The 27,128-nt window shown below is 37.9% G+C and overlaps 1 protein-coding gene across 1 annotated transcript; it reads right to left on the bottom strand.

Moving 5' to 3' along the window:
- Window positions 1–1,928: 1,928 nt before the first annotated feature.
- Window positions 1,929–3,328, bottom strand: LOC111905991 (pathogen-associated molecular patterns-induced protein A70). The gene has a single exon (XM_023901732.3). The coding sequence runs from the start codon at window positions 3,147–3,149 to the stop codon at window positions 2,175–2,177; it is 975 nt and encodes a 324-aa protein (XP_023757500.1). The 5' UTR covers window positions 3,150–3,328; the 3' UTR covers window positions 1,929–2,174.
- Window positions 3,329–27,128: the final 23,800 nt, after the last annotated feature.

A 27,128-nucleotide genomic window follows, 5' to 3' on the forward strand; every position in this document is an offset into this window, starting at 1 on the left:
AAATATCATAAATTTGACTAATCGAGATTTTTTTTTTTTTTTTTTTTTTTTTTTTTTTTTTTTTTTTTGTAAATTTTGAAGTCTAACTTTTTTACCGGCTTAGATCGTCTAGACCACTTAGGACTGCCCATAACCGCTCAGGGCCAACTAGGACGCTGCAACCACTCATGACAGACTCCACCTAACTAGGCCGACTAGCATTAATCGTAGATAGTAAGAGGTCGCCCTAGCGCCTAGGCCTTTTACTTTCTACGATTAATGCTAGTCGGTCTAGTTAGGCGGTGTCTAGGTGTTGGGCGGCATTTTACTGTCTACATTAATGTTAGTCGGTCTAATTAGGCGAAGTCGGTCCTGGGCGGCTGTAGGCGATCCTTGGCGGCACTGGCTGGTCATGGGCGGTCCTAGGCGGTCTAGACGACGGTCTATGACAGTAAAAAGTCAGAATGTCAAAATTTTCAAAAATTTTTTTTTGATTCGTCAAATTTAAGATATTAGGTGACTAAATTATGATGATTAATGACTAAAACGGTTAGAAATACCCCCAATTAGTCTAAAAAAAATTTATATAAGATGATTTAAATATTTAGACAAGTGAATATGTCAAAGTTTTATTGTTATTTACTTATTTTGTTAGGATATTAGTAATATGTAATTTTTTTAAAAATAAATACTTATTAATGATCTCCGTCTAGGTGCCGATTAATCCCCGTCTAGACCGATTAGTCCTTTAACCCCGGTCGACCGCTCAACTACTGTCTAACGACTTTTACAACCTTAGTATTTACATGTATACATGTGGGATCTTGGCATCACTATTACGATAGCAAATAATCAACAACAACAAAGTAACATTTGAGTTTTTAAACACAGAGATCACAGGATTCTCCCAAAAGTATGATCATCTATCAAGCTACATCACTTTATCTCCTTATAAAGGTGTTTACACATATAGTGATGTCCCAGTATCACCAAGAAACTTTTATAATCTAAGAGGTGCTATGGACAATGGTGTGATTCTTTTACAAAAAAGAAAAGTAAGAATTATGCTTTACATGTGAAAAAGCTATATTGAAGATCTCAAGGAAAATATCGAAAAGTTCATGATGGACACCTACACAGATTTGTTTGGAGAACATGATTTAGAAAAGGAGGGTGATGATGAAATGGCTTTGGAAAATCATATGAGGGCAATAATGGAATAATCGGAAAGAAAAGTCGAAAATCATCTTGGAGGTAGGATTTTATACATTTTTTTTTAAAGTTTTCACATATAGTTGTGATAAGATGCATGAAGACCTTAAAATATTAATATTTCAACAAGCAATTAACTTTATAAGTTGTGATAAGATTCATGAAGACCTTAAAATATTTATATTTCAACAAACGAATCCTAGGACATTTGAACCGATTTTCCGATTTAATTTCGTTTAAAACCTTAAAATATAAAGCAGATAAACTATTAAGGCTAAGAAGTGATAGTTTGATAGCCACACCATAAAGTCTCCATAACACATATTTATATGGACAAAGTTAATTTTTAATGATATTTTTTAAATATATGCAAGTTAAATCGAAAGTATGTACTTTAAAACATGAATATAAAATATTTAATCCGTGTAATATACATATATCTAACCTAGTTATGCTCAATATGTTACCAAATTAATATTTATGCTTCATTACATTATTATAATAGATTTCAATAGAGTAAAATAATATTAAACATATTATGTGACGTCGAACTAGGTATCCAACTTGTTATTTATGTTTAGGTGATTGTTTTATAACTACAACATATCGAGGCCAGATAAATATGGACATCATATAATGTTGAAATTCACTTTAAGATAAATAAAAAGTTATTGTCCCATTCGTGATTATTGTCCTATTATTGATGAGCACGTCACATTATTAAATAGCAAAAAAAATAAAAATAGAAATAAGCTTAAAGATGCTTAAAATATCCATGGAAACAGCTACGTACAAACATGATAAGACAACCAAACCATAAAGGGCAATGTGGCGGCCATGTCCAGACTCCAACCACTGTTCTCCACCACAGACCGCGGCTCCACCGGCGATTTGATTGCCAACAAAGTAATGAAATGACCAAATTACCCCTAAACAAGATGGATAGCTCCAAAAAAAGGCATTTTGGAAAGGAACTATTTATTTCAGCCGGAAGAAGTTCCTCCGTTCAACATTTCTCTAAATTTTTTAAATGAATCAATCCTTTGCAGTTTTAGTTGTTGCTTAAACCTTCTGATAAAATCATCAGCTCTTGCATCCACGCTTTCGTCATGCACCCCAACCGATGCTTTCATCGTCTCCGGCCGCCTTCGCTCGACTTCCTCTTTGTCATCGTCTGATTCCGCCACCCTCCTCTCGCTATGCGATTTTGTTAGATTTGTCGATGGTTTCTTCGCCGGTGTTACACCTGAATCATTTGACAAGTTGCTTGTGACGTTATGATCATGAAATGGATCTCGATGTGGGTCCAGGTCGATGTCAGAACGTTGATCGTGGTTAGAGAAGGTGTCACGGGAATGATGATCGGAGTTTAAAAGGGATGGGAGTTTGAACGACTTGACTCGGTCCAACAACGAATGAGCTCGAGATGGTTCACCTATTGAGTTACTGGGTTGTTCTGATTCAGCGGAGAACTTGATCGACATGACTCGCTCCAAAATCGATGGAACCCGGGCGAGATGTCTAGTTGAGTCATCGTTTGTTTGTTCCGATTCATGTTGGTGTTCTTCGTGCAACTGATCTACGGGAGCTGTGTAGAAAGAATTGAAAGAAAAATCCATGGACTTGACTCGTTGCAAGAGAGACGGAGCTCGGTAGAGTTGACTCGGTGAGCTGTACCCAGTGGAATCATATTGAACCCTATGATCGTCATCATGTGATTCTGCGGTGTTGTAGAAAGATGATAAATTCACAGACTTGACTCGCTCAAGAAACGAGGGAGATCGAGCGAGTTGACTTTGTAAATTATGGGGATGGTGATTGTCAGACTTGAAGTTTGAAGCTATGAAGATGGTGGCTATCATGAGATTAAGAACACAGAAAAGAACAGTGGATGTGGACCAAGTCGCCATGGAAGCCCACATGGAAGCTATAGCAATCGATGCACCACCTCTGAGCATTTCTTCTTCTTGTTCTTCACTCTCAAGTGTTTATTTGCTGTAGGATGAAGAAGAAGAAGATTCTGAAACTGTGCGTATTTATGTAGGAGAGCTAGAAATGCATTGAGCATGTGTTTTATATAGTACAATGTCTATAAATACGTGGTGTGGATGATTTAAAAGTCTTGCTGGTAGGTAAATAGAATGCTGTGTTCACATGAGTAAAGACAAATATGGGTCATATCTATGGGATCATTTTCTTATTGTAAGTTGTGTCATAGACTTTTATAGTCGTCTTCAATTTTTTATTATAATTTGATTTTTCAAGATAAAAGTTTACACTTATGAAAATGAGTAAGTATTGATGAGATTAGTAAATCGTTTGAGACTCCACATAGTGAAGAAACGAAGAGGATAGGTGAAAGGGGAAACAAGAAACTCAAATTTGGAACCATCCAAGCCAGAGAAAATGGCTATTAAGGGTAACTAGCTGTTGCGTTTGTTCTTATTTGGTCATTTTTCTTTTTTTTGTACTCAATATACCATTGTGTTTACCATTACCCTTTTCACCAACTTTTGACATGTGATAACCGGTCAAAGGGTTATGGTGAACACAAACAACAAGTTCAATAGTATATTAACTACAAAAAAAAAAAGGAAAGAAACCAAATAGAAACAATTGCAACAGTTGGTTACCCTCCTAATTCATTTTCCTTTTACTCATTTATAGCGCATCTCATATCATCTTCTGCTGATATTAATGACTTCATAGGATTCATTATTGCTTCTCTTAAAAACATAACACAAGAAAGAACATTATTCATACATGTACAACTTTATAATGCACTTGAATATTTATTAGGGGAATCTTGATTAAGCAGATGCATTTCATGACTACATTTACATTTCCAATAAAATAATTTAACGTATCATGGATTCTAGACAAGTCTACGAACAAGTGGAATCACAAGTATTGTGATTTTTGAGGTTACTTAGCTTTAGACATCGAATTCATGGGATAAGATACAACATCAATATATACAATATCATACAGCTTTTGCAGACACATCACCATAATATAGCTTGAGGTAAACGTTTATGCTGATAAATATATCTCTCATACACAGTCATATCCTTTTGTAGAAAGGTGTTGACAACTAACCACAGTAAGCATAGCATAGACCATGTTTTAACGAAGTTACCCCTCCGAAACGCTCTTCATATACGTTGTGGCCAAAGAAGGTTGCAGTCTTTGATAATTTTGCAACCTTAATTTTATTTAAATTTTCGGGGAAAATGAATCAGGAGGGTAACCAACTGTTGAGTTTGTTCTCATTTGGTCCCTTTACTTTTTTTATACTCAATATACCATCGAACTTGCTGTTTGTGTTCACCATAACCCTTTGACCGGTTATCACAGGTCAAAAGTCGATCAAAAGGGTTATAGTGAACACAAACAACAAGTTCGATGGTATATTGAGTACAAAAAAAAAAGTGACAAAATGAAAACAAACACAGCAGTTAATTACCCTCAGGAGTCATTTTTCCTCTAAACTATCCTCATTTTAATTTTAAATCGGTCTAAGTCGGTTGGTCGTACATAATCAAAATATCAAGTTTTACTCGTATTCTTAATTATATAGAATAATGACATATAAACATCCTAATTCCTTTATTTAATCCTTCTATTGATTTTAACATTTGTTTTAATCTAATAAATAGAAAAATATATAGAAACAAAAAAGTAGAAAACATTTTGTTTTTGAACGGTGAGCAATAACATTAGCACAAAGCAAAAAGACTTAAGCAAGAAGCTTAAGCAAAATACAAAGAGTCAACCCGAGTATAACATAACATTTGTAATAGGAGAAGTACATCAAATCGATCAATCAAGATAACCTAACTTTGATCTAAATTTAATCTAATTAAATGTGCTAAAACAAATATCATCCGCCAAAAGCATCGAAGCTCGTCGAACGTTCCTGTAACAATATCATTACACGCCTTCTAAATGACCCATAAGGTGGAATAAGTAATCGTCAACTTAAGCTTTTGATTTTTTTTGTCAGTAGCCTTAGAATTCAACATCTCCAGAAGATCCTCGCACGAATAAGGAGGATTCTTGATAATCGCATTCCACCCCACAAGCCAACTCCATAAAACCTTCACCGCGTCACAGTTGAAGAAAACATGATCAAGAGTCTCGACGCTAATCTAACAGAAAGGGCATAAGGAGGGATGAACATTAATACCACAGTTCAAAAGGTTTTGAAAGAGAGGGAAAATTGTTTCTAAATAATCTCCAAACGAAACAACTAATCTTTAAAGGGATCCAATTCAACCACTTGAAAGAATTATCCCCAACACTATCATGTTTATCAATCAAGGCACGAAGCGCTTTAACAGGAAAATCACTAGCACCATCACCATTTCAACGCCAGTTGTCCGTTCCACCAGCAAACTGAAAGTTGTCAAGCAAAACAATTAAATCCGAAAATTGAGCAGCCTCCCTGCCCCTCCTAAGATGCGTGGACCAACACCAAGTCCACCTTGAACCAACATCATTCTCATTGTTGTGTTTATCTAAAACAAGACAATCTTTGTTTGTCTCTAAAGCATACAAATTCAGAAATAAGTCTTTCAAAGGAATATCTCCACACCAAACATCTTTCCAAAAATAAGTCTCAGTACCATCTCCAACAACCCTCTTAAAAAGCTCAGAAAAGGACAAACCCTTACCATGCAAGTCAACATTAATTTAAGATATACTTAGCCACACACCTTTTATGGTATTCTTGGCAATAGGTCTATCATCAATGAGTTTTAATTTATGGATTGACTTAATGCATGAAGACCAAAGGAATTACCTCCATTTTTTAATCTCCACCACCATTTGGCAAGAAGAGCCAAATTAGCCGACTCGAGAGAACCCACACCAAGACCACACTCTTTCTTAGGTTTAGTGACCAAACCCCAAGAAAACTAATTTATTTTCCTCTTTTCACCATCACCACCCCAAAGAAACCTCCTTTAAATACCATCAAGCATAAGAATGATCTTCCTTGGAGCTCTAAATATCAAAAAATAATAGAAAGGCAAACTATTTAAGACTGAATTCACAAGAGTGAGATGACCACCAAAAGACAATGCTTTCACCTTCCAATTCAATAACCTCTTCTTAAATTTCTCCACTACTGGATTCCAATTTTTGGCAAGTTTCATATTCGCCCCCACCGGAAGGCCAAGATAAATAAACGGAAAAGAAGGGGGCTTATATATTATTTCTCTTTTTCTTAAACTATAGATGAAAGGGAGGGTGTTTGGAACGAGTTCTTAGGATGTTTAAAATAAATAATTTGTTTGATAGTAGAATCATTGAGTTTTTATTTTAATCAAAACTTTTTGAATCTAAAAGCTATTTTAAAGAACTTTTAAGAGTTTTTTCTATCTTTCAGAGCTTTTAACTTTTAGTTTTTAATTAATTTTATGCATATAAAAGTTAGCAGCTATTTTCGACCAACACTTCTATATAAATAGAAGTTGCAGCTTCCAGCTACCAACTAGTTAGCCAAACACACCCATAGTCAAGTTCGATACGCTCGTTTCAGCTAGTGACGACTTTTAGGTAGATGCAACATAGACAACCATCTACGAACCAAAATCTTCGAGGGCACATAATAATTTTGTGAAAACGTGAAGACACTACTTTTATGTTATTATTCTGGTATGAATTTTGTATATGTGTGATATTGTTGTAATTCTAATGTGAATATTAAACGTACAATTATTCATTTATTCATTTGTCATAAATTATAATGTGAATATTAACGTATAATTATTCATATACTCATTACCGAATAATGACATAAATCAATATGTATAAGATTAAGGACATAATAATAACATAAAAGTAGTGTTTTCACGTCTTCACTTTATTTATTGCCCTCATTTAAGTCAAAATATTGTATGCTAGTTGCATAATAAATGAAATTAAACAAATGAAGTAAAGTTGGTATGAAAGGAAAAGACATATGAAGAACTATATGTATAAAATGTTTAAACGAAAAGAATAGTCATCCTTTTCGTTACGAGACTACTCTTGTGTATCATAGAGCTCATATTTGTAAAGGAACTTGTACATAATAAATGGGACAATAAAGCATCATGTGTTTGTATAAGCTGAATCCAGTAGAGGTTTTAGTTAAGTACTTTGACAAAATACATCTTACATTATACTATTACATATAAAACACAAAATAAACAAAGTCAACTAATAACTTTGAAGCTCTTCAAGTCTTCGTACATAAAGGGGAATCCTTTAGATTGCCAGTTCAACAGAGACAATGACTTTGGATGAGTGAAGGTCACTTTCTTGCTACAATAATTTCTTCCTATGTAATCGTAGTTGCAACTTCTCATGTTAGTTGTTGACAAAGTTGGTAGCTATATCGATCCATCTTTTAAGCGCAATCCACCATAACTATTCACCTACTATTCAAGTCTTCAACTTCACATTCCTTTTCTTTGAGTAGAGAGAAATATAAATCATTTTCTTCAAATACTTGTCCAATTGCATGTGTTTTTCATTGACCCTTAAAAATACCTTAGGACTATTTTTGATTGACATATAGATAAATATAATTTTAAGGTATTAGTTGGTCCTCGCTGACATGTTTCAATGTATTCTAATTTTGTATTTGGATGCTTGGGAGGAGTATCCCATAAGATTTTGTAAAGCTTAATGTCCCTATATTTGAACTCGGTTGCAAAATTTGATGAAATTTATAAGTTTGATGCAAGGAAATATTGCTTGGTTGTCATTCAAGGCTTTGTTTTGGAAGTGAAGTCCATGTGTTAGGAGATCCTTAGGATTCACCAACAAATAATTAGCTTCAAAGATAGCATATTCTTTGTCAATGCTTTCAGGTTATCTCAAACATGTAGAATGTCTAGGAATTTATACAGGAAACTTGGTACAACGTTTGATCCGATGAAGAAACAAAAACTTCCTCGATGGGTTTCGTACGAGTCTTGTAAAACATCTTAATATATTCACGCTTAGCCTTAGATTGATCAACTAAATGCATATATGGGGTAATCTAATGGAAAATAAGGAAAAATTTGGCATGTAAATATTGTGAAACATGAAGCTAAAGGTCTTTGGATTTTAGAATGGTAAAGTTGATCCTCAATACTATGTCCCTACTTAATAAGATCTTGGATTTTGAATGCTAAGGATTAGTAGGAGCTTTGTTTAGCTTGTGAACTTCCCCCACGCTTCTTTCTTCTTTAATTCTCATTGCTCATTCTCTCATTTATTCTTCGTGGAACAACCTCATATCTTGTGCATCTTTCTCTTTTTGAAATTTCATAGCCATGTAATCTCCCTTAGATATTAGTCAATGTATGCACTTGGATAACTTTGATCATTTACAATATTCTTTCCTTTGTCCTTAATTTGTGCTCTAGGAATGATAGTAGTAACCATAAGTGGATGTAATTTCCAGGTGTATGACACATCCATATCACTCAACTGATTTTAGCTTAAGATTTGACATATAGCAAGTAATAAAAGGGTTTCCATTTACTAAAACGTAAGATGATCCCATTATCCTTTTACTACAAACAAAAATTGTACGTCCAAGTGAGGTGTTTAAACCTAATCTCATAGAAAGATGTTAGTCTTTAAACCTTATAAGGTATCTTGGTACCATGGATCTTAGGAGGGATGATCAATCTCTAACATCTTGGTCAAGATCTTTAATTTCTACAAAAAAAAGGATAGTGGATGAAGGGTAGGTGTTAGCATGGCTCACACCCCTCTGATTCTAAGTCAATATTTAGGATGAAGATATATAAAGATAATCGAAATTGGAAAATGAAACATACATGAGTATCTTGGGCAAAGATCTTGGGACTATGCAAAGTAAGCTTTAAGATGTATGGTGTTCCGTGATATTGGGAGTACCTGGCCATCTAAGGTTGATAGCTAATATGCCCTTTATCAGCTTCAAATTTAGCAGGTAACGACCTTCCTATTTTGGGGCAAGTTTACATGCACTAAGTTATGCGGTATTTTGAAAATCATTTATAAGGACAAGATCTCTTACCTATAATCTTTTTATTTTGGTGTTCTTATTATAGGATTTTGTAATCCTTTTTTTGTATGTTGTTATACTTATCTTGGCAAGATCCGTAAGTTCATCCATTGTGTCAACATCTTCGGCCAAGCTCTTGTCATTTTCTTCATGATTGTAGAATCTTGTCCTAGCTATAAGGATCATAACCTCTTGAGGAATCATAGTTTTTGTACCAAGAACCAAAGAATATGAGGTCTGACATGTGGAGTTTTTTGTTATGGTTCTATCTATCCAAAGAACTACGTGTAGTTCTTCATCACATATTACTCTTCTTTTTGTGATTATTCTCTTCAAATTGTTGATAATAATATTGTTGCTTGACTTAGCTTGGCCACCAGCTTGAGGATGGATAGGTGTGGATGTGATGTTCTTGATTCCCCAACTTGTACAAACCTTTTGAGTTCTTTTTCCTATGAATTAAGATCGATTGTCACAAATAATCTCGGATGGGATACCAAATTGTATCAAGATATTTCTCTTGATGAAGGATATTATTTCTTTTTTCTAACTTGAGCAAAGGATTCGGCTTCTAGTAGAGAAGTAATCATTTAATTCAAACAAGAAGACTCTACATCCTAGTATTGTTGGTAGTTTTCCAACAATATCTATGCCCCGTCTCATGAATGGCCATGGAGAATTGATTGGATGTAGGGGTTCGGCTGGTTGGTGCAAGATGTTGTTGTGTGTTTGGCATGCATCACATTTTTGGGCATATTCTATTGCATCCTTCTTCATTGTTGGCCAATAGTACAAGGATCTCTAGATATTAGAGAAAAGTAGCATGCCCCATGTATGGTTACCACATTCTCCTTCATGGATTTCTTTGAGTATGATCTTGGCTTCGTCATCTTCAAGACACCTCACATAAGGGTCTACTGTTGGTTTTTTGAACAAGGTTCTTTCAATTATGTTGAACTTGGAAGATTTTATTTCGAAAGTTCTTTTGTGTTTTTCATTTTCAAGAATAGATCCATATTTAAGATATTGAAAGATGGGTAAGGTCCAAGATGTGATGCAAGGTACTGATACTTTGGGCCCAAGATCATCAGCTCTGATAACTTCAAAATTTATGTCTTTGGATCTAAGATCTTTAACAGGAACCACTTCTTCCTTGATGTCTTCTATTGTTGGTTTTATGACATAAGATATTAGTATCTTGATGTCCGGATGAGTATTGAAGGCAAAACCAAGATTGGCTAGTGCATCTGCTTTTGTATTATCTTCTTTAGGTACCTTTTTTATGCAAGGTTGTGAAAGTTATTAGGCGGTACTCGGGCGGTCGATTGGGGTCAAAATACTAATTGGTCTAGGCAGAGATTAATCCTCGTCTTGGCGGGGACCATTAATTGTATTAGAATTTAATTTTTTAAAATAAAATATTACCAATATCTTAACAAAATTAATAAATATGAAAAAAAAAAAAAAACTTATGGTTATTTACTTATTTTCTTAGGATAAATATATATATATATATATATATATATATATATATATATATATATATATATATATATATATATATATATATATAATTTATTCAAATATTATTCCAAAACTAATATATTTATGAAATAATTATTTGAAATTTTGAAATGCTGAAAAATTAAAACTTTAAATTTTGAAAATTTTGGTGTAATATTTGAAAATTTGAAAAGTTTGGTGAAATATTTGAAATTTTAAAAAATTTAAAATTTTAAAAATCGGAAATTTCGGCCACCTAGTCTCATCTAGGCCGATGTTGAAAGTCGTTGACCGAATCTGTCTAATTTGACCACCTAGCAAAAATTGTAGGCAATTGTTGGCTACCTAGCGCCTAAGCATCCTCTTAGATCGTCATTTACAACATGGTTTTATGTCAAAAACTTGGAATTTAGAGTCCAACTGTTTTACAATCTTCAAATATGAAGCTAGCTTTTCGTTTTTAACTCCATAGGCTCCATTGAATTTGTTAGTAATAAATAATGAATCAACATACACTTGAAATTCTATAATCCTAAGACCATGGTCATTTTGCAAGCCCAAGATTAATGCTTCATATTATGTTTCATTGTTGGTATCTTGAAATTCATAACTTTTTTTTGGGGTATAATGTTCCCTTCTAGAGATTTTAGTACGAATCTAAGACTTAATCCCTTAGAGTTGGAATCCCCACCAGTAAATAGAGTCCATTTCTTTGCTTCTTCTATATCTTGAAGCCATTAGACGTCTTTCTCTGCTTTAGGTTGAAGATCTGGACTGAAATCATCAATAAAACCAGCTAATGCTTGCGACTTTATAGCAGATCTTGTTTCATATCTTAGGTTATATGTACTCAATTTTACAAACCAGTTGGCCATTCTTCTTGACATCTTTGGCTTTCTCATCACATTCTTAATTGGGTAATTAGTTTTCTCAAAAATAGGATGAGTTTCAAAATAAATACGCAACTTAGTTGAAGCACATATAAAAGATAAGATAAGTTTTAAAGCTGTGAATACTTGGTCTCAGAATCCAAGAAACTCTTACTTACATAGTATATTAGATGTTGAGCACCATCTTGTTCCTTTACCATGATTACACTTGTTGTATTCTTGGATAGAACCATATATAGGAACAAAGGTTCTCAATTTTCAAGTTTGGCTAACAATAAAGTTGAAGAGAAGTAATTATTCATCTCTTGAAATGCTTATTCATGTTTCGTTGTCCATTTGAACTTTTTATTCTTTCTAATAACATCATAGAAAGTTTTTCATCTTTTAGATGCCGAGATATAAACATGCTTAATGTCGCAACTCTATTTGTCAATCTTTGAATATCTTTGGTCGAATTTGGGGATTGAAGGTTCAAGATAGCCTCGATTTGCTCTGGACTAGCTTCAATTCCTCTTTCTGTAACCACGTAGCCCAAGAATTTCCCAACCCTTATCCCAAAATGGTATTTATAAGGGTTGAGCTTCTTGTTGAGTTTGTCAAATATATTGAATGCCTCTTCAATATCTTAAAGGAGGTTCTTGGCTTTCTTGGATTTCCCCACGATGTCGTTTATATAGACTTCCATGGTTTTCCCAAGTTGCTCTTTGAACATTTTTATAGCAATCCTTTGATATGTTGCACCAATATTCTTTAGTCCAAATGGTATTACTATATAATAATAGATACGTGTTGGGGTAATGAAAGTCATATCTTCTTCGTCTTAAGGTTTGATATGGATTTGTTCAAATCCTGATGACGCATCCATGAAGGTAAGGATTTCATGACCTGCAGTGGCATCAACCAAAGAATCTATGTTTGGAAGAGGAAATGGAACTTTAGGACAAGCTTTGTTAAGATCTACGAAATATATATAAACTCTCAATTTTCCATTTTTCTACTCGACTACTACCACATTGGCCACCCATTTTAGGAATTGTATTTCTTGAATCATCTTGGCGTTGAGCAAGCTTTCAACTTCTTATTGGATGATCAAATTTCTTTCTGGAACAAACTTTCTTCTCTTCTGATGGATTGGCCTGAAACATGGGTTAATTTTAATTTATGGGTTATTATATCTTTGGATATACATGTCATATCATCTATTTTCCAAGCAAAGGTTAATTTTATGTCTTCTAGGAACATAGATAAGATATTGCTCACGATCTTGTCAAAATCAGTACCTAGTAGCACTTTGATTTCAGTATATTCGGGAGTTAGCGATACTTCTTTTACTTCACTATCTTTGATCGCCAAGACATCTCGTGCTTTCTTCTTTAATTTCTATGCATGTTTAGGTATCGCTGAATTTTTCATTGAAGTGGTATAGCAATTTTTGGCTTCTTGTTGGTCATTATTAATCTTAACCGCTCCCAGGGTGTTAGCGTCTTCATGCATTGATGGTAAGTCGAGGGATAGCCTTCATATCATGGATCCAGGGCCTACCTATGATAATATTATAGCAAGACAAAGAATCAACAACACAAAAGCATTGCACAGAATTGACTATATATATATATATATATATATATATATATATATATGCAACTTGATTTCTCTAATAGTGTTCTTGGTCTCGCCACCGAATCCCACAAAGATCAAAGTTATGGGTTTTATAGGTTACAATAAAACATAAAAAAACACAACATAATTCATAAAACAATTTATGGGCACATGCAACCTAAAAATCTATGGCATTTGCTCATTATAGCAACATATTATAAAAAACAATTTATTATATTATTTGCGAAAATAAAATGGATTAGAAAACATAAATTAAAGTATAATCGCATATACTTATACCTTTAACCTTCAATGGTTCATGGAACGCTAGCAGCAATAGTGTGAACATCTGTAATGAGTCACGCTTAAAACCCTAGAACACTAGAAATCAAAAGGAGAGAGGAGAGACGATGAGAAATTTGGATTTCTCATTCCAAAATGTATTCGCAATAAAATTTATGAGCCAAAGGGTAGTATTTATAGTTATGGTATTTCCAAGATAATACTTGATTTGAATAATTAAATATTAGATTAAATCTATTCAATGCAGTTATCTTTATCATCTATAGGAGGCTTCCAGAATCAATTCTAGAACCTCTAAAACCATCGAAGACTATAGAACCATATATAATTGTCTTCCTTGCTCAGTTATGAACAATTATAATTCAACAATTGGTCCTTTAATTAATTCCAATTAATTTTAGATTAATTCTGATTAATAATTAATTAATTCCAATTATTTCTAATTAATTTATTAATAATATAATAAATTAACCAATCATTTTAACTCTCTCCTAAAGTCATTTCTAACTATTTCTTGTTTTTTAGGGCAACTCAAAAAGGACTTTACTTTTATTCCATAAAGTTATACCAATTTAGTTATAACATTAACCAATTCAGGTGTGACCTTGGACACCTATTCCAACACAAAGATATTTGGACTATTTTTAGAATTTGCGATGTTCATTTGTTGAGTGTTTCTTGTAGAATGATGTTGACGGAACTACCACCGTCAATCAAGATCCTTCGAAAAAAGTAATTATTCACATATAGTGTTATGACTAGACCATCATGATGGGGATCTAGCACATCTTCCATGTCATCTTCATCGAAGGATATCTCCTTTTGTTAGTCAAAAATTCATTCTTTTTTGGCCTTTATTATTTCTCCATCTTGGAACTCTCGGCATGCCTCTTCGCTGCAGAATAAGAAGTTCCACAAATGTCAGAGTCGCAGAGATGAAGTTAATTACATTGGTATCTGAATGTGGATATGCTATTCTTTGAGGAATAATTTCATAATCTTACGCTTTGGTTGATCTTGTCTTTTCTTTCTTCCCAAGAGTTCCTTTAAATGTCCTTTGCTCAACAGATAACTGATTTCCTTTCTGAGGGCAAAGCAATCTTCGGTAAGGTGGCCAAAATCTTCTTGGCAGGAACACCACTTGGATTTATCTTTCCATCATGATGCCTTGTGGTTTTTCTTGGGCCATCTTGCCTTGTCCCTAAGAACTTGCATTGCATAAATTACACCTAAAACATTGATACGGAAACAATAGTCAGAAATCTTGGGATAACCTTCATCTTCTAGATCATTAACCCTTTGCTCAAGTCTTGAGTAGGATTTAGCTTCGTAAGATTTTTGGGAGGAATATTTAACTTCCTTTTGGGACGATCATAAGATATATTCATCCTCTTATAGATCTTCTTGTCTTCTTCAAGCCTAATAAATCTTAGGGCTCTACTTCTAATTTTGTCTAACTTCTTGTATGGGGTTATGTGAAGATCCTCATAAAATGGAGAATCTTTAATTAGCCTGATCTTGAAAGTTTCTACGACCTTTGCAACATCTAGGTGTGGAATATCTAGGGCTTATTTCCCGAACCTGATAACATAATCCCTTAAGGATACGTCATTTCCTTGGGTTATTATATAAAGGTCACTTGTTAGTTTCTTAAAAGCTCTACTATAAGAGAATTGATTATTAAGCAAGTTAATGAGATAAGAGAAACAAGCAATAGAATAAGGAGGAATGTTTATGAGCCACTTTAGGGAAAATCATGTAAGGGTTTGTTGGGTTCGATGTCTAAGCCCATAACTATTATTGGTATGTATTCGACCCGAGAGTAGCATGGTCCATTTGGGTTGCACTTCACCGGAATAATTTATATGGATAGTCTTTTGAGAATAGTATGTTTATGATTTATATTAAGGGAAAATGACACATACGTCCTATAAAGTTTTTAAGGTTTACTCTTTTAGTCACTTAACTTTTTAAGTGGCTTTTTAAGGGAACAAATTTGATTTTGTCTGGTCTAATGTGTCCTTTTTGAGAAAACGAAGGGGTAACCCGGTTACCCCCTTATGTAAGCTCACTTATTTTTATATTTTAATAAATTAAAAAATAAAAGGTCCCACAACATCTGAATCTCTCTCTCTCTCTCTCTCTCTCTCTCTCTCTCGCTCAATTGAATAATTGTCATTTTCCGATGAAGACGATTTTAGATTCTCTGGTTCACCAAAAAAATTACTGGATTTTTCATCAAAATGGAACAACATGGGGATATTGAAGGTTTTGGATCCAGTCCAAGCTTCAACTTTTACACTTCTGATACTTAAACATCCATAGCAGCAACTAAAATCATCCGCGAAGAATAGGCAGCTCAATTTCACGAATTTGGAGATACTGATGAAGATGATTTAAACACAAGAAACCAACTGAATTCAAACCTGGAATAAACTACCAAAAATCCCAAATATTTGTTAATGAATATGTGCGTTAATTAATTCAATTTGTTTTTGTTTGAGATTTACTCCAGTTTCTTGTGAAATCAAACCTAAAACAAACCCATGAAATCAAACCTAAAACTAACCAGAGGTTGCAAGAGTTTGCACCAGTGAGGAGGGGAAAAACAATCTAGGTTCCTATTTGATTGCCACTAACATCTCCGGCCTCAGGGCAACAAACTAGGTTTTTCATTTAATTTGAGAGAAGTAAAGTATAGTAAGGTAGCCGTGGATTAAATCCCAAGTGGTCTATAGGCCTTTAAGCTTGCATCAAAATTCTGGTATGTACGAATCAAAAAGGAAAGTATATATGCCGCCAGATTCTTGAAAAAGATGGAGGATTTTGAAGAAGGAAAGCATTTGCGAATCGGTAATGTTTCTTGTGCGTGTGGTTTTGATTTTAAAGGTTATTCTCAATTCATAGGTGGAATTTTAAGAGAGAGAGAGAGAGAGAGAGAGAGAGAGAGATGGGTGGGTGGGCCCCAAGTTTTGTCTATATGCCCCTTAAACCGGCTAAAACAAGTAAAGGGGACTAAAAAGACAGGTTGCTCACAACTTGGTTCCCTCATAAAGCCACAAAAAAACTTAAATGACTAAAAGGGTCAACCCTAGAAACTTTATAGGGCGTATGTGTCATTTTCCCTTATATTAATATATTATAACTTCTAATATATTAATATGGAATCATATTATTTAATTAGTATTGATCAAGAATTAATTTAGTGATAAAAAAGGAACTAATTAAATATGGACTCTTATATATAGGATGAGCCAAGTTCATTTAGGTTGGGCTAAGCTTGCATGGATAGTCCATGGAGTTTTTAACCCATGGATCCTATGGAAATGAAAGGTCATGAGTATTAGGGTTTATAGGGATGTAACCCTCACTATTTTTTAAGTATACAAGAGTGTGCCGATTTCTAGTGTGGTTACTATTCTCTCAAGCTTTCCAAGGTGTTTTTGGTGATTTATGATTCCACTTAAGGCATCTACATTATTGGTGCTAGGCTCTTGAAGCTCCAAGGAATCAACCACAAGTAAAAGGTATGTCATTCTACTAGATTCTTGTATTGTATATACCTCATATTATGCTATTTAGGATGAAACCTTGGAATATTGAATATTTGTATGTATAATAGAGAAAACATAGATCCAAGGTTTATAGCGTTGCATGTACACCATAAGAGTGTTAGAATGCTCAAAACCCATCAGTGGTATCAGAGCCTAGGCTTGTTTTCAATTATACTTGATGCAATTTGCTGAAAAAAGTTGGAAAAATCAAATGTTTTGCTGTCTGGACAGGGGACTCGACGAGTCCATGTGCAAATTCATCCAACTCATCGAGTTGGTTCATGCACTCGACAAGTTGGACCCCCTGACAGCATATATTCGAGTTTTTTGGCTGGAATTGGACTAGGAACATTACCCTGAGCTGTTTTTGAAATTGTAAACCTATTTTTGATGTGGTAATGTTCATGCTAATCCAATTTCAAAGATAATTGTCAATAGATTCATGTTATGTATTAGTTTATTGGTTAGGCTAATTTCATGAAAATTGTTTGATTTGAATTATCTTGTTCTTATGAGTTAGTTTAGATTAATAGAATAATTATGTGATAATTTGTTTTTTATCCAAATTGATCTAAATGTTGTTCATAATATGTGTTTTTCTAACTTGTCCTCAAGTTATATGAAAAATCACATTTATGATTTTTAAAACTCATAAGATATCTATAAGTTATAAAAATGAAGAGTCTCATTTTCAAATGCTTTAAACTCTTCCATAACTTGTCCTCAAGTTATGGAACTTGAAGAGTTTTTCATTAAAAAATACTTTAAACTCATAAGTTATGGAATTGAAAAGTCTTTTGAATTGTTCAAAACTTGCCCTCAAGTTTTGGAATTACTAAAGTTTCCCTTCATGAATACCTTAATTCCAAATTAAACCCTTAGAATTTTAAAAGTTAAAATTCAACTCTTATACTATTATAATATTAATAGTTAATAGTTATATATATGTATAAGAACAAAGTCAGTCTTACCGTTAGTAGGCCTCATTCACGAAGTCGGTCTATAAGGGGGGTATAAGGTTACTGCCTATAAAATGGCAGTTTAATGGGTGTCCACTCTCACCCACCGCTTCCTTGATTAGTGGAGGGTCGTTAGCCGAACGGGTAGGACAAGGACTATAATTCTCCCTTTATTAAAAGTATAACAACAAATACTAAGTAACTAAACACTTATAAATTCTCAATCTTAGTTAATTAGGAAAAGGTGAATTTGGTGTTAACCCATGAAATTACACTTTGCACCTTGCTTAAGTCGTTAGTGGAGCGCGTGTGGTTAATCGGCACACTAACTTGGATTTAATAAGGTTGGAAAAGGGTGGCTTAAGGTTTATCATAAATCGGTGGATCACGTGTGGTTAACCGGCACATCGATTAGGTGATAAAAATTAAGAGTACCAAGTATATTTGCATGGTTATTCACACCTTGTTTGTGATCCTCGGCATCCCAGTCACAAACTTGAGAGGGCACTATCAAGATTTAAACATGCCATTGAAAAGTCCAATGAATCTCAAAAGATCTAGGAGTTTCAAACCAATTAAAACCTAATTCCTATTTCGTTTTTCATGGTGTAAATTGGTGAATCGTCATTCACCTACCTTCAAATATTTTATAGCTTGGATTACGACATCCCTCTTCCAAGTTATAAAATATTGTGTTGGCTCCTAGCCTTAATATTTCGTATTGGGTGTTATATTAAGGACTTTAAATCAACTAACTTGAATTTCTCCCATTGTAAATGTCTGGTTCAGACAACTATGACCTTCCCAAATCTCTTGAAACAAACTTTCCTAATGAAGATGATTTCCCATGGTTGGATCATGGAAATCATACTTCACTTCCTCCACCTCCTCCAATTATTCTCCCTAACCCACAAGTTCAAGGTCACTCAAGACCTATTGGCAGGCAAAGTCTGTGTGTGCTCACATCTTGGAGATGAAGTCATATATAGATAGGTCGGGAGAGTTGGGTGTCAAAGTCATGAGGAAGTTGGTTGTTGACTAGGTTCTTCAATCACTTCTTAAGTCACATAGTGAGTTCCTTTGGGACTACTATATGACAGACCATGACATGACCCTTAATGATCTTACCTATTTCCTTGATGTTGTTGAATCAACAATGATTTGGAGCAGTGGTAAAGCAAATTTGATTGGAATTTCGACTTCCCAAACTTCCATGGACATTGACTATGGTAACATTGGAAATCCAAAATTGCTTTCTCTTCCCAATGGAAAGTGGTCGACCATAGTCAACCTGGTTGACCAAATGGTAAAGAGAAAGGCTAAGTCTGAGATAGTCGCATGTACCATTACCAAAGAGTCCATATGTTTCTATTGCCAAAGGAAGGGACATTGGTTACGAAGCTGCCCTACTTACCTAAGGAATCATAAGGATTGTAAAGTCAGAATGTATGACTCTACTTCATGTAAGTCCACTATCTAACTCTATTAATTTCCTATTTGGAGATTCTTATCACATGATGTGACTAGGTTACATTTTCATGTTTTGAAGAATCAAAGGAAGCTTAAAAGAAGAGTATGTTGAATCTGATCGCGAAGATGGATTTCAATTGCATGGTTCAAAGATCGGATTTTTTGAGCTACTACTTAGGGGTTATGATAGATTGCTAGGAAATATGTAATAGCATAATTTTCATTTACAGTTTCATTGTAAGGAAAAGCTTTTTTCTTATTTTATAAATAAATAAAATTTTGTTTTGTTTTATTTTATATCTCATTGCAATGGCAGTTATGGAAAATTGATGTTTGTATGTTTCTAGCAATAATGGAAATATGAATTTGATTCTTTCTTTATGGTAGTGTCTAAAGTTACCAAATAAGGAAAGATTCTCATCACCCAAGTTTCAATTGGACATAAACTTGGAATCATGCAAGTTGTATTGTATGATGAATGAGAATTTTAATCTTTGGTAAATTAAGAGTAATTCTTTGCTCACATATATATGTAAGTCAAGTGAAGGACTAAGGGATCGAGTACACATTCTTGTACACTGGTCAAGTCCACCACAAAGATCGATAAGACTATTCATCATGATTTACTAAAGTTTAGTAAATATGGTTATACTTACAAGCTTAAGTATAATTCTGAAACATTGGAAAAGTTTCAACGTATGGTAGAACGAATGAGAAGAATCAAATTAGGCAGAAAGATAAAAGCTTCTCAAATCTGAAAAGATGGGAGAGTACTTTACTATCATGTTTTGTGATCATCTTAATGATTAAGAAACCATATCACAATTGGTCCTCTAAGGACATCTTAGTGCATTCCTATGGATAAGAAGAGGAATCACGAATTGTTGAAATGGTTAAATCAAGAGGATGAGTGTAACATCTAAAAAATTATGGACCAAAAATTTCATTTTTAATTAAGTGATTTGCAAAACGTTTGTAACACAATATCATTTAATAAAACATGTTTCGCGTATGTAAACCAGAACATAAATCATAATAATATCAGAGTACAAATCCCAGAATGTCTCATAGTGCGGAAAAACAAGAGCGTGTGTGTGATATGCCGCTACCGCGCCAGCTCCTTCCCCTTGGTTGAAGAGGTACCTGAAACAACAACTAAAAACCCTAAGAACGAAGCTTAGTGAGTTCCCCCATTGTACCGCATAGCAAAATAACCACATAACATACAAATATTGTCAGGCATATCTGGGTGCCTGACCTACCCCTTCGGTCCTCTCGACCGGATACTGACTAACATATCTAGGTGTTGGTCTCCCCTTCGGTCCTCTTGACCGGATACTGACTAGCATATCTGGGTGCTGGTCTCCCCTTCGGTCCTTTCGACCGGATACTGAATAGCATATCTGGGTGCTGGTCTCCCCTTCGGTCCTTTCGACCGGATACTGACTAGCATATTTGGGTGCTGGTCTCCCCTTCGGTCCTTTCGACCAGATACAGACTAGCATATCTGGGTGCTGGTCTCCCCTTCGGTCCTTTCGACCAGATACTGGTGACTATTTCACCCCCTACCACTACCACATAACATGTATCACATAACCTATTTATCATGGCTGGGCATGACTGACCCTTCGGCCCTATCGACCCGCAACCTGGGGACTATCTCCCCTTACTATCACTAGCACAGAGCATCATATCATACAAACACATAAACATAACACAGGTAGTGGCAACCCTAGATGAATATCACAGAGACAATCATCTAATCATACAATTCCTACTAGTGGGCCGACATTGTGGCCTTAGACCCACTGCTACTAGAAGGTACCAGACCTCGAAGTAGCTGCTGAAAGTCTGCTTGCTGAGTGCCTGACTGTTGAACCGGAACTCCCCTGCTACAATTTCCATAAACACTAAGTCAAATACTGGTAACTAATCTTAGGGTAAAATGACTATTTTACCCTCCCCCCTGGTCAAAGTCAACATCCTGGTTAAAGTCAACTTCCTGGTTGACCGGACTTGCCGAGTTGGCTCGCCAACTCGCCGAGTCCCTTTCATCTATTCTAGTTCTATACCCGTTTCTACTCGTCAAGCTTAGCGAAGACTCTACGCGTTCTTCTTTGATGCATACATACTAAGTCCAAGTTCATCCGACTCGCCGAGTTGAAGAACAACTCGTCGAGTCTAAGGCAATCTTCATCGGACTCGCCGAGTTGCTCATCCAACTCGCCGATTCCATGACTATCTTCATAGGGCTTGCCGAGTCCATCGTTCTACTCGCCGAGTTCATTCAGTCCTTTTTCCATACAGACCTTATTTGAGCCATGCAGCGGCTCCAAACCACAGATCTAGGCTTCCAGGGCATGCTTATCACGTAAAGTTGCAAACTTTACGTGCATGCATAGCTTTAGAGGCTTCAAATGTCCAAACTAAGCTCTTAATGGGGTTTTAAGCTCAAGAGGGACCTTAATCACAAATATGACTGAAACTTAACACTTCAAGAAGGTAATGAGAGTCCAGATCTGAAGTATAACCCAGCCATAAGGTTTCTCTTCAAGGATTTGGGGTTTTAGGGCTTAAAAGCAACAATTTAGGGACAAACAAGATCTAATAAATCAATAATCAAGATGGAAACTTTATTACTAGAAAGGATGACCACAAATGAATGTGTTCTGGATCTAAGTCCCCTTCCTTGACCTCTTCAACCTCTCCCTTCTTCCACTTGCTCCAAAGTGCCCCAAAAGTCCCTTCACAAGGCAACAATCACTCAAACTTACCAATGGAGGCTAGGGTTTCGATAAGGAATGCTTTGAGGGTGATGGAGGATGAGATGGGGCTATAAGGACGTTTAAATAGGGTGCAAACCCTAAGGATTAGGGTCTCCTCCTGATTGGCCTACTCACTGAGTCCAGGCGTGGACTCGCTGAGTAGATCACTTAAAGCCCGCATCCATCATGACATCTACTCGGCGAGTTAGGGCTACAACTCGCCGAGTATCTCTTCCAAAAAGAACATTTAACGAAAATAAATACGTACCAGGAATGGGGCATTACAATTCTCCCCCACTTATCTTAGACTTCGTCCTCGAAGTTTGTTGTCTCTAGAAACAACTTTGGGTAGTGCTCCCTCATCTCCTCCTCCGCCTCCCACGTCCACTCTGAACCCCTCCGGTGTTGCAACTGCACCTTCACCAACTGAACCACCATGTTCCTCAAGGTCTTCGCCTTTCGATCTAAGATCACAACTGGTCTCTCGATATAATTCAGGTTGCTATCAACCTAAATATCCTCCAAGGGTACAACTACTGACTCGTCCACCAAACACTTTCTCAACTGAGAAACATGAAAAGTGTTGTGGATCTGGCTAAGCACTGTTGGAAGATCTAATCGATAGGCGGCCCGACCCACCCGGGCCAAAACCCTAAACGGACCAATGAACCTGGGGCCCAACTTGCCCCTCTTCCGGAACCTAATGACACCCTTTCAGTGTGATACCTTCAGGAGGACCATGTCACCCATCTGAAATTCCAAGTCTGAACGCCTTCTGTTGGTGTAACTCTTTTGCCGACTCTGCGCAGTCTGCAGTCTACTACGAACCTGTTGGATCAACTCTGTCGTCTTGAGCACCACTTCGGTGCTCCCAAATACACACTGACTGACCTCGCCCCAACAAATCGGGGTCCTACACTTTCTCCCGTAGATCATCTAGAAATGAGCGCGGTCAATACTCGCATGGTAACTGTTGTTATACGAAAATTCTGCTAACGGAAGATACGTATCCCAACTGCCACCAAAATCTAGCACGCATGCCCACAACATATCCTCAAGAATCTGGATGGTCCGCTCACTCGTACCATCCATCTGTGGGTGGAAGGCAGTGCTAAGATGCAGACGAGTGTCCAACTCATCATGAAACTTCTTCCAAAACCTGGAAGTAAAACGCACAGCTCTGTCTGAAATCACTGACACTGGCACTCCGTGCCGCACCACTATCTCCCTGATATAGATGTCGGCTAACTTCTCGGCTGAGATGCTCTCCTGAATCGGAATAAAATGGGTGCTCTTGGTCAATCGATCCACGATGACCCATATAGAATCCACTCCTCGCGCGGTCCTGGGAAGCTTTGTGATAAAATCCATCGTAATATCCTCCCACTTCCACAACAGGATTTCCAATGGCTGCATCTTGACGTGCGTTCTCTGATGCTCAGCCTTGACCTTCCTGCAGGTCAAGCACCGCTCGACGAACCAAGCCACATCCCTCTTCATGCAGGGCCACCAATAGTCCAGACGAAGATCCCTATACATCTTTGTCACCCCGGGATGAATGGAGAATCGGGATTTGTGCGCCTCCTCCATCAAAATCTGGCGCACGCCTTCGAGGTATGGCACCCATACCCTGCGGTGTAATGTCAATAATCCCCTGCTGTCATAGTCGAAAGAGGAAACTTGACCCACTATACGCTCACTCTTCCGAGGTTCCTCCTTTAGGGCCTCCTGTTGGGCCTCCCGAATCCGCTCCAAAAGCGGAGTCACCACTGTCATCCGCATGCAAATATCCCTGATCGGCGCCGCCTTGCGGCTAAGCGCATCGGCCACCACATTAGCCTTCCCCGGGTGGTAAAGGATCTCACAATCATAATCCTTCACCACATCAAGCCATCGACGCTGCCTCATGTTCAAATTCGGCTGATCCATGAGGTACCTCAAACTCTTGTGGTCCATGTAAATGGTACACCGAACCCCGTAGAGGTAATGTCGCCAAATCTTGAGGTCGAAGACCACTGCCCCCAACTCTAAATCATGCGTCGGGTAGTTCGCCTCGTGAGGCTTCAGCTGCCTCGAAGTGTAGGTTATGACGTGCCCTCTCTGCATCAGCACCGCGCCCAACCCCGAAATGGACGCGTCACAATATACCATAAAATCTTCTACGCCCTCTGGCAGGGCTAAGATTGGAGCCTTGCACAATCCTTGTCTCAGAACCTCGAATACTGCCTGCTGCTCAGGCCCCCATCGAAAGACTACGGCTTTCTTAGTCAACCGTGTCAGGGGTACAGCTATCTTGGAGAAGTCCTGAATGAATCTCCGATAGTAGCCCGCTAAACCCAGGAAACTCCGAATCTCAGATGGAGACTTCGGAATCTCCCATTTCATCACAGACTCTATTTTGGCCGGGTCAACCAGTATACAGTTCGGGTTGACAAGGTGCCCCATGAATTGCACCTCGCGCAACCAAAGCTTGCACTTGGAGAACTTGGCGTACAAGCTCTCCCTCCTTAGGGTTTCCAAAACCTCTCTCAGATATTCCTCGTGCTCCTCCTATGTCTTGGAGTAAACCAAAATATCATCGATGAAAACTATCACAGACCGATCCAGCATCGGTCTGCACACGCAGTTCATGAGGTCCATGAACGCGGCAAGAGCATTGGTGAGCCCAAACGACATCACCACGAACTCATAATGGCCATAACGCGTCCGAAACGCGGTCTTCTGCACACATCCCCCTTTCTGACCCTCATTTGATGGTAACCTGAACACAAATCGATCTTGGAGAACCAAGATGCTCCCTATAACTGGTCAAAGAGATCATCAATCCTCGGGAGTGGGTAACGGTTCTTCACCGTCACCTTGTTCAACTCCCGATAGTCTATACACATCCAATGTGACCCGTCCTTCTTCTTCACAAACAAAATCGGGGCTCCCCAAGGTGAACTGCTCGGCCTAATAAATCCCTTGTGTAGCAGCTCCTGCAACTGTGTAGACAACTACTGCATATCTGGAGGAGCCAACCGGTACGGTGCCTTGGCTATTGGAGCCGCACCGGGGACTAGGTCGATCCTGAACTCTACCTGACGCTCCGGAGGTATCCCAGGAAGCTCCTATGGGAACACATCTGCGTAGTCTCGTACCACTGGAACCTCGCTCATCGTCGCCCTACCCGCCTCCCATGTATCCATAACATACGCGACATATCCCGCGCAACCTTGCTAAAGGTAGCGCTTAGCTCTCGCTGCTGAACATACTGTGGGTCCACGCTGTAGCCTTTCACTATTGATCACCAACTCTCTCCCACTTGGGGTTCTGATCCGCACCAGCTGTTGTACGCAATCTATCACTGCCCCATTAGGGCTCAACCAATCTATGCCTATGATCACCTTGTTCCCACGCAACGGAATGGGAACCAAGTCCACCAAAAAGCGCTCCTCCAACAACCTTAGAACACAATCCCTGAACACCGTTGATGCTCGCACCGGTTGATCATCGGCAATCTCTACCTCTAGAGGGCAATCCAACATGCCCGAAGACTCAGAAAACTTCTTGCTAAGCACAGGAGAAACAAACGATCGGGTGGCACCCGAGTCAAACAATACCTGAACTGGGATACTGTTCACATGGAACGATCCTAATGCATATACACATAGCACACATCAATATCATAACATCATATAAATAAAATAGAGGGAAAAGAACCATACCCGTCACCACATCGGATGCGGCGCGTGCCTCTTCGGTAGTCAGCTAAAATGCCGGGCTCCTCACCACTGGAGCCTCTGCCTTGCCCTGCCAGCCATCCATGATCCGCAGGGTCGCTGGAGCTGGCGCCTTTACTGGCGCCGATGCTGCTGTCAACTGGGGGCAACTGGCCCTCTTGTGGCCCCTTTGGTTGCAATGGAAACATAGCAACTCATACGTCTGTATCACAGGCGTAGGGGCGGTACAATCCCTACTGAAGTGCCCTGACTTGCCGCACTTATAGCAGCCTGACGATCCCATCTTGCACGCTCCCTCGTGTGCCTTGCCGCATTTCCTGCAGCGGCCCCGCCCCTGTTGGCCTTTCGGCCCCGCATCTGGTCCCTTGGGCTTCTTCCCCGAAGACCCCATAACATGACCCTCTTCCGCTTTCCTCTTCCGGATGTTCTCCAGTTCTATCTCCCTCTCCCTTGCCCTGGCAATCATAGAGTTCAGGGTAGGGCAAGCTGAAAAACTGACGTCCTCTCGAATATCAGCTCGTAACATGTCATGATAGCGGGTCCTCCTCATATCCTCATCACCCACGTACTAGGGCACCAACAACGCCCTCTCCCGGAACTTGGCGGTGATCTCCTCCACAGTCTTCGTCGTCTGCCTCATATCTAAAAACTCCCTGGCCAGCTGCTGAAGCTCGATAGCTGGTGTAAACTCTGCCCTGAACCTGGTCACGAAGTCCGACCAGGTCATAGCCTTGACAACCGAGGCTCCCAACGAGTCACCAACGGACTCCCACCAATCCCTAGCTCGATCCCTCAAACATCCTGCTGCAAGTCTCACCTTCGGCCCCTCAGGGCATAAGCTAGTCAACTGTGCAAACTCAATGTATGCAATCCATCGCCTGGCAGCTATGGGGTCCTTCGCCCCATGAAAATCCGGCGCACCACTGCCCCTGAAGTCCTTAAAGGACAGTGTGCGAAGATAATGTGGGTCGACTCAAGGATGCCCCTGGTGATCGACCCGAAGATAATGTGGGTCGACTCAAGGATGCCCCTGGTGATCTCTGACGTGATGAAATCGTGTAGCCCCTCATCCACCGGCTCGGAACCTGATCCCGAACGTGATCCCTCTCCTGAACTGCCAACTGCTGGTCTGGGGCG

This window comes from Lactuca sativa, chromosome 7, assembly GCF_002870075.4.
Source record: "Lactuca sativa cultivar Salinas chromosome 7, Lsat_Salinas_v11, whole genome shotgun sequence".
Taxonomy (NCBI): domain Eukaryota; kingdom Viridiplantae; phylum Streptophyta; class Magnoliopsida; order Asterales; family Asteraceae; genus Lactuca; species Lactuca sativa.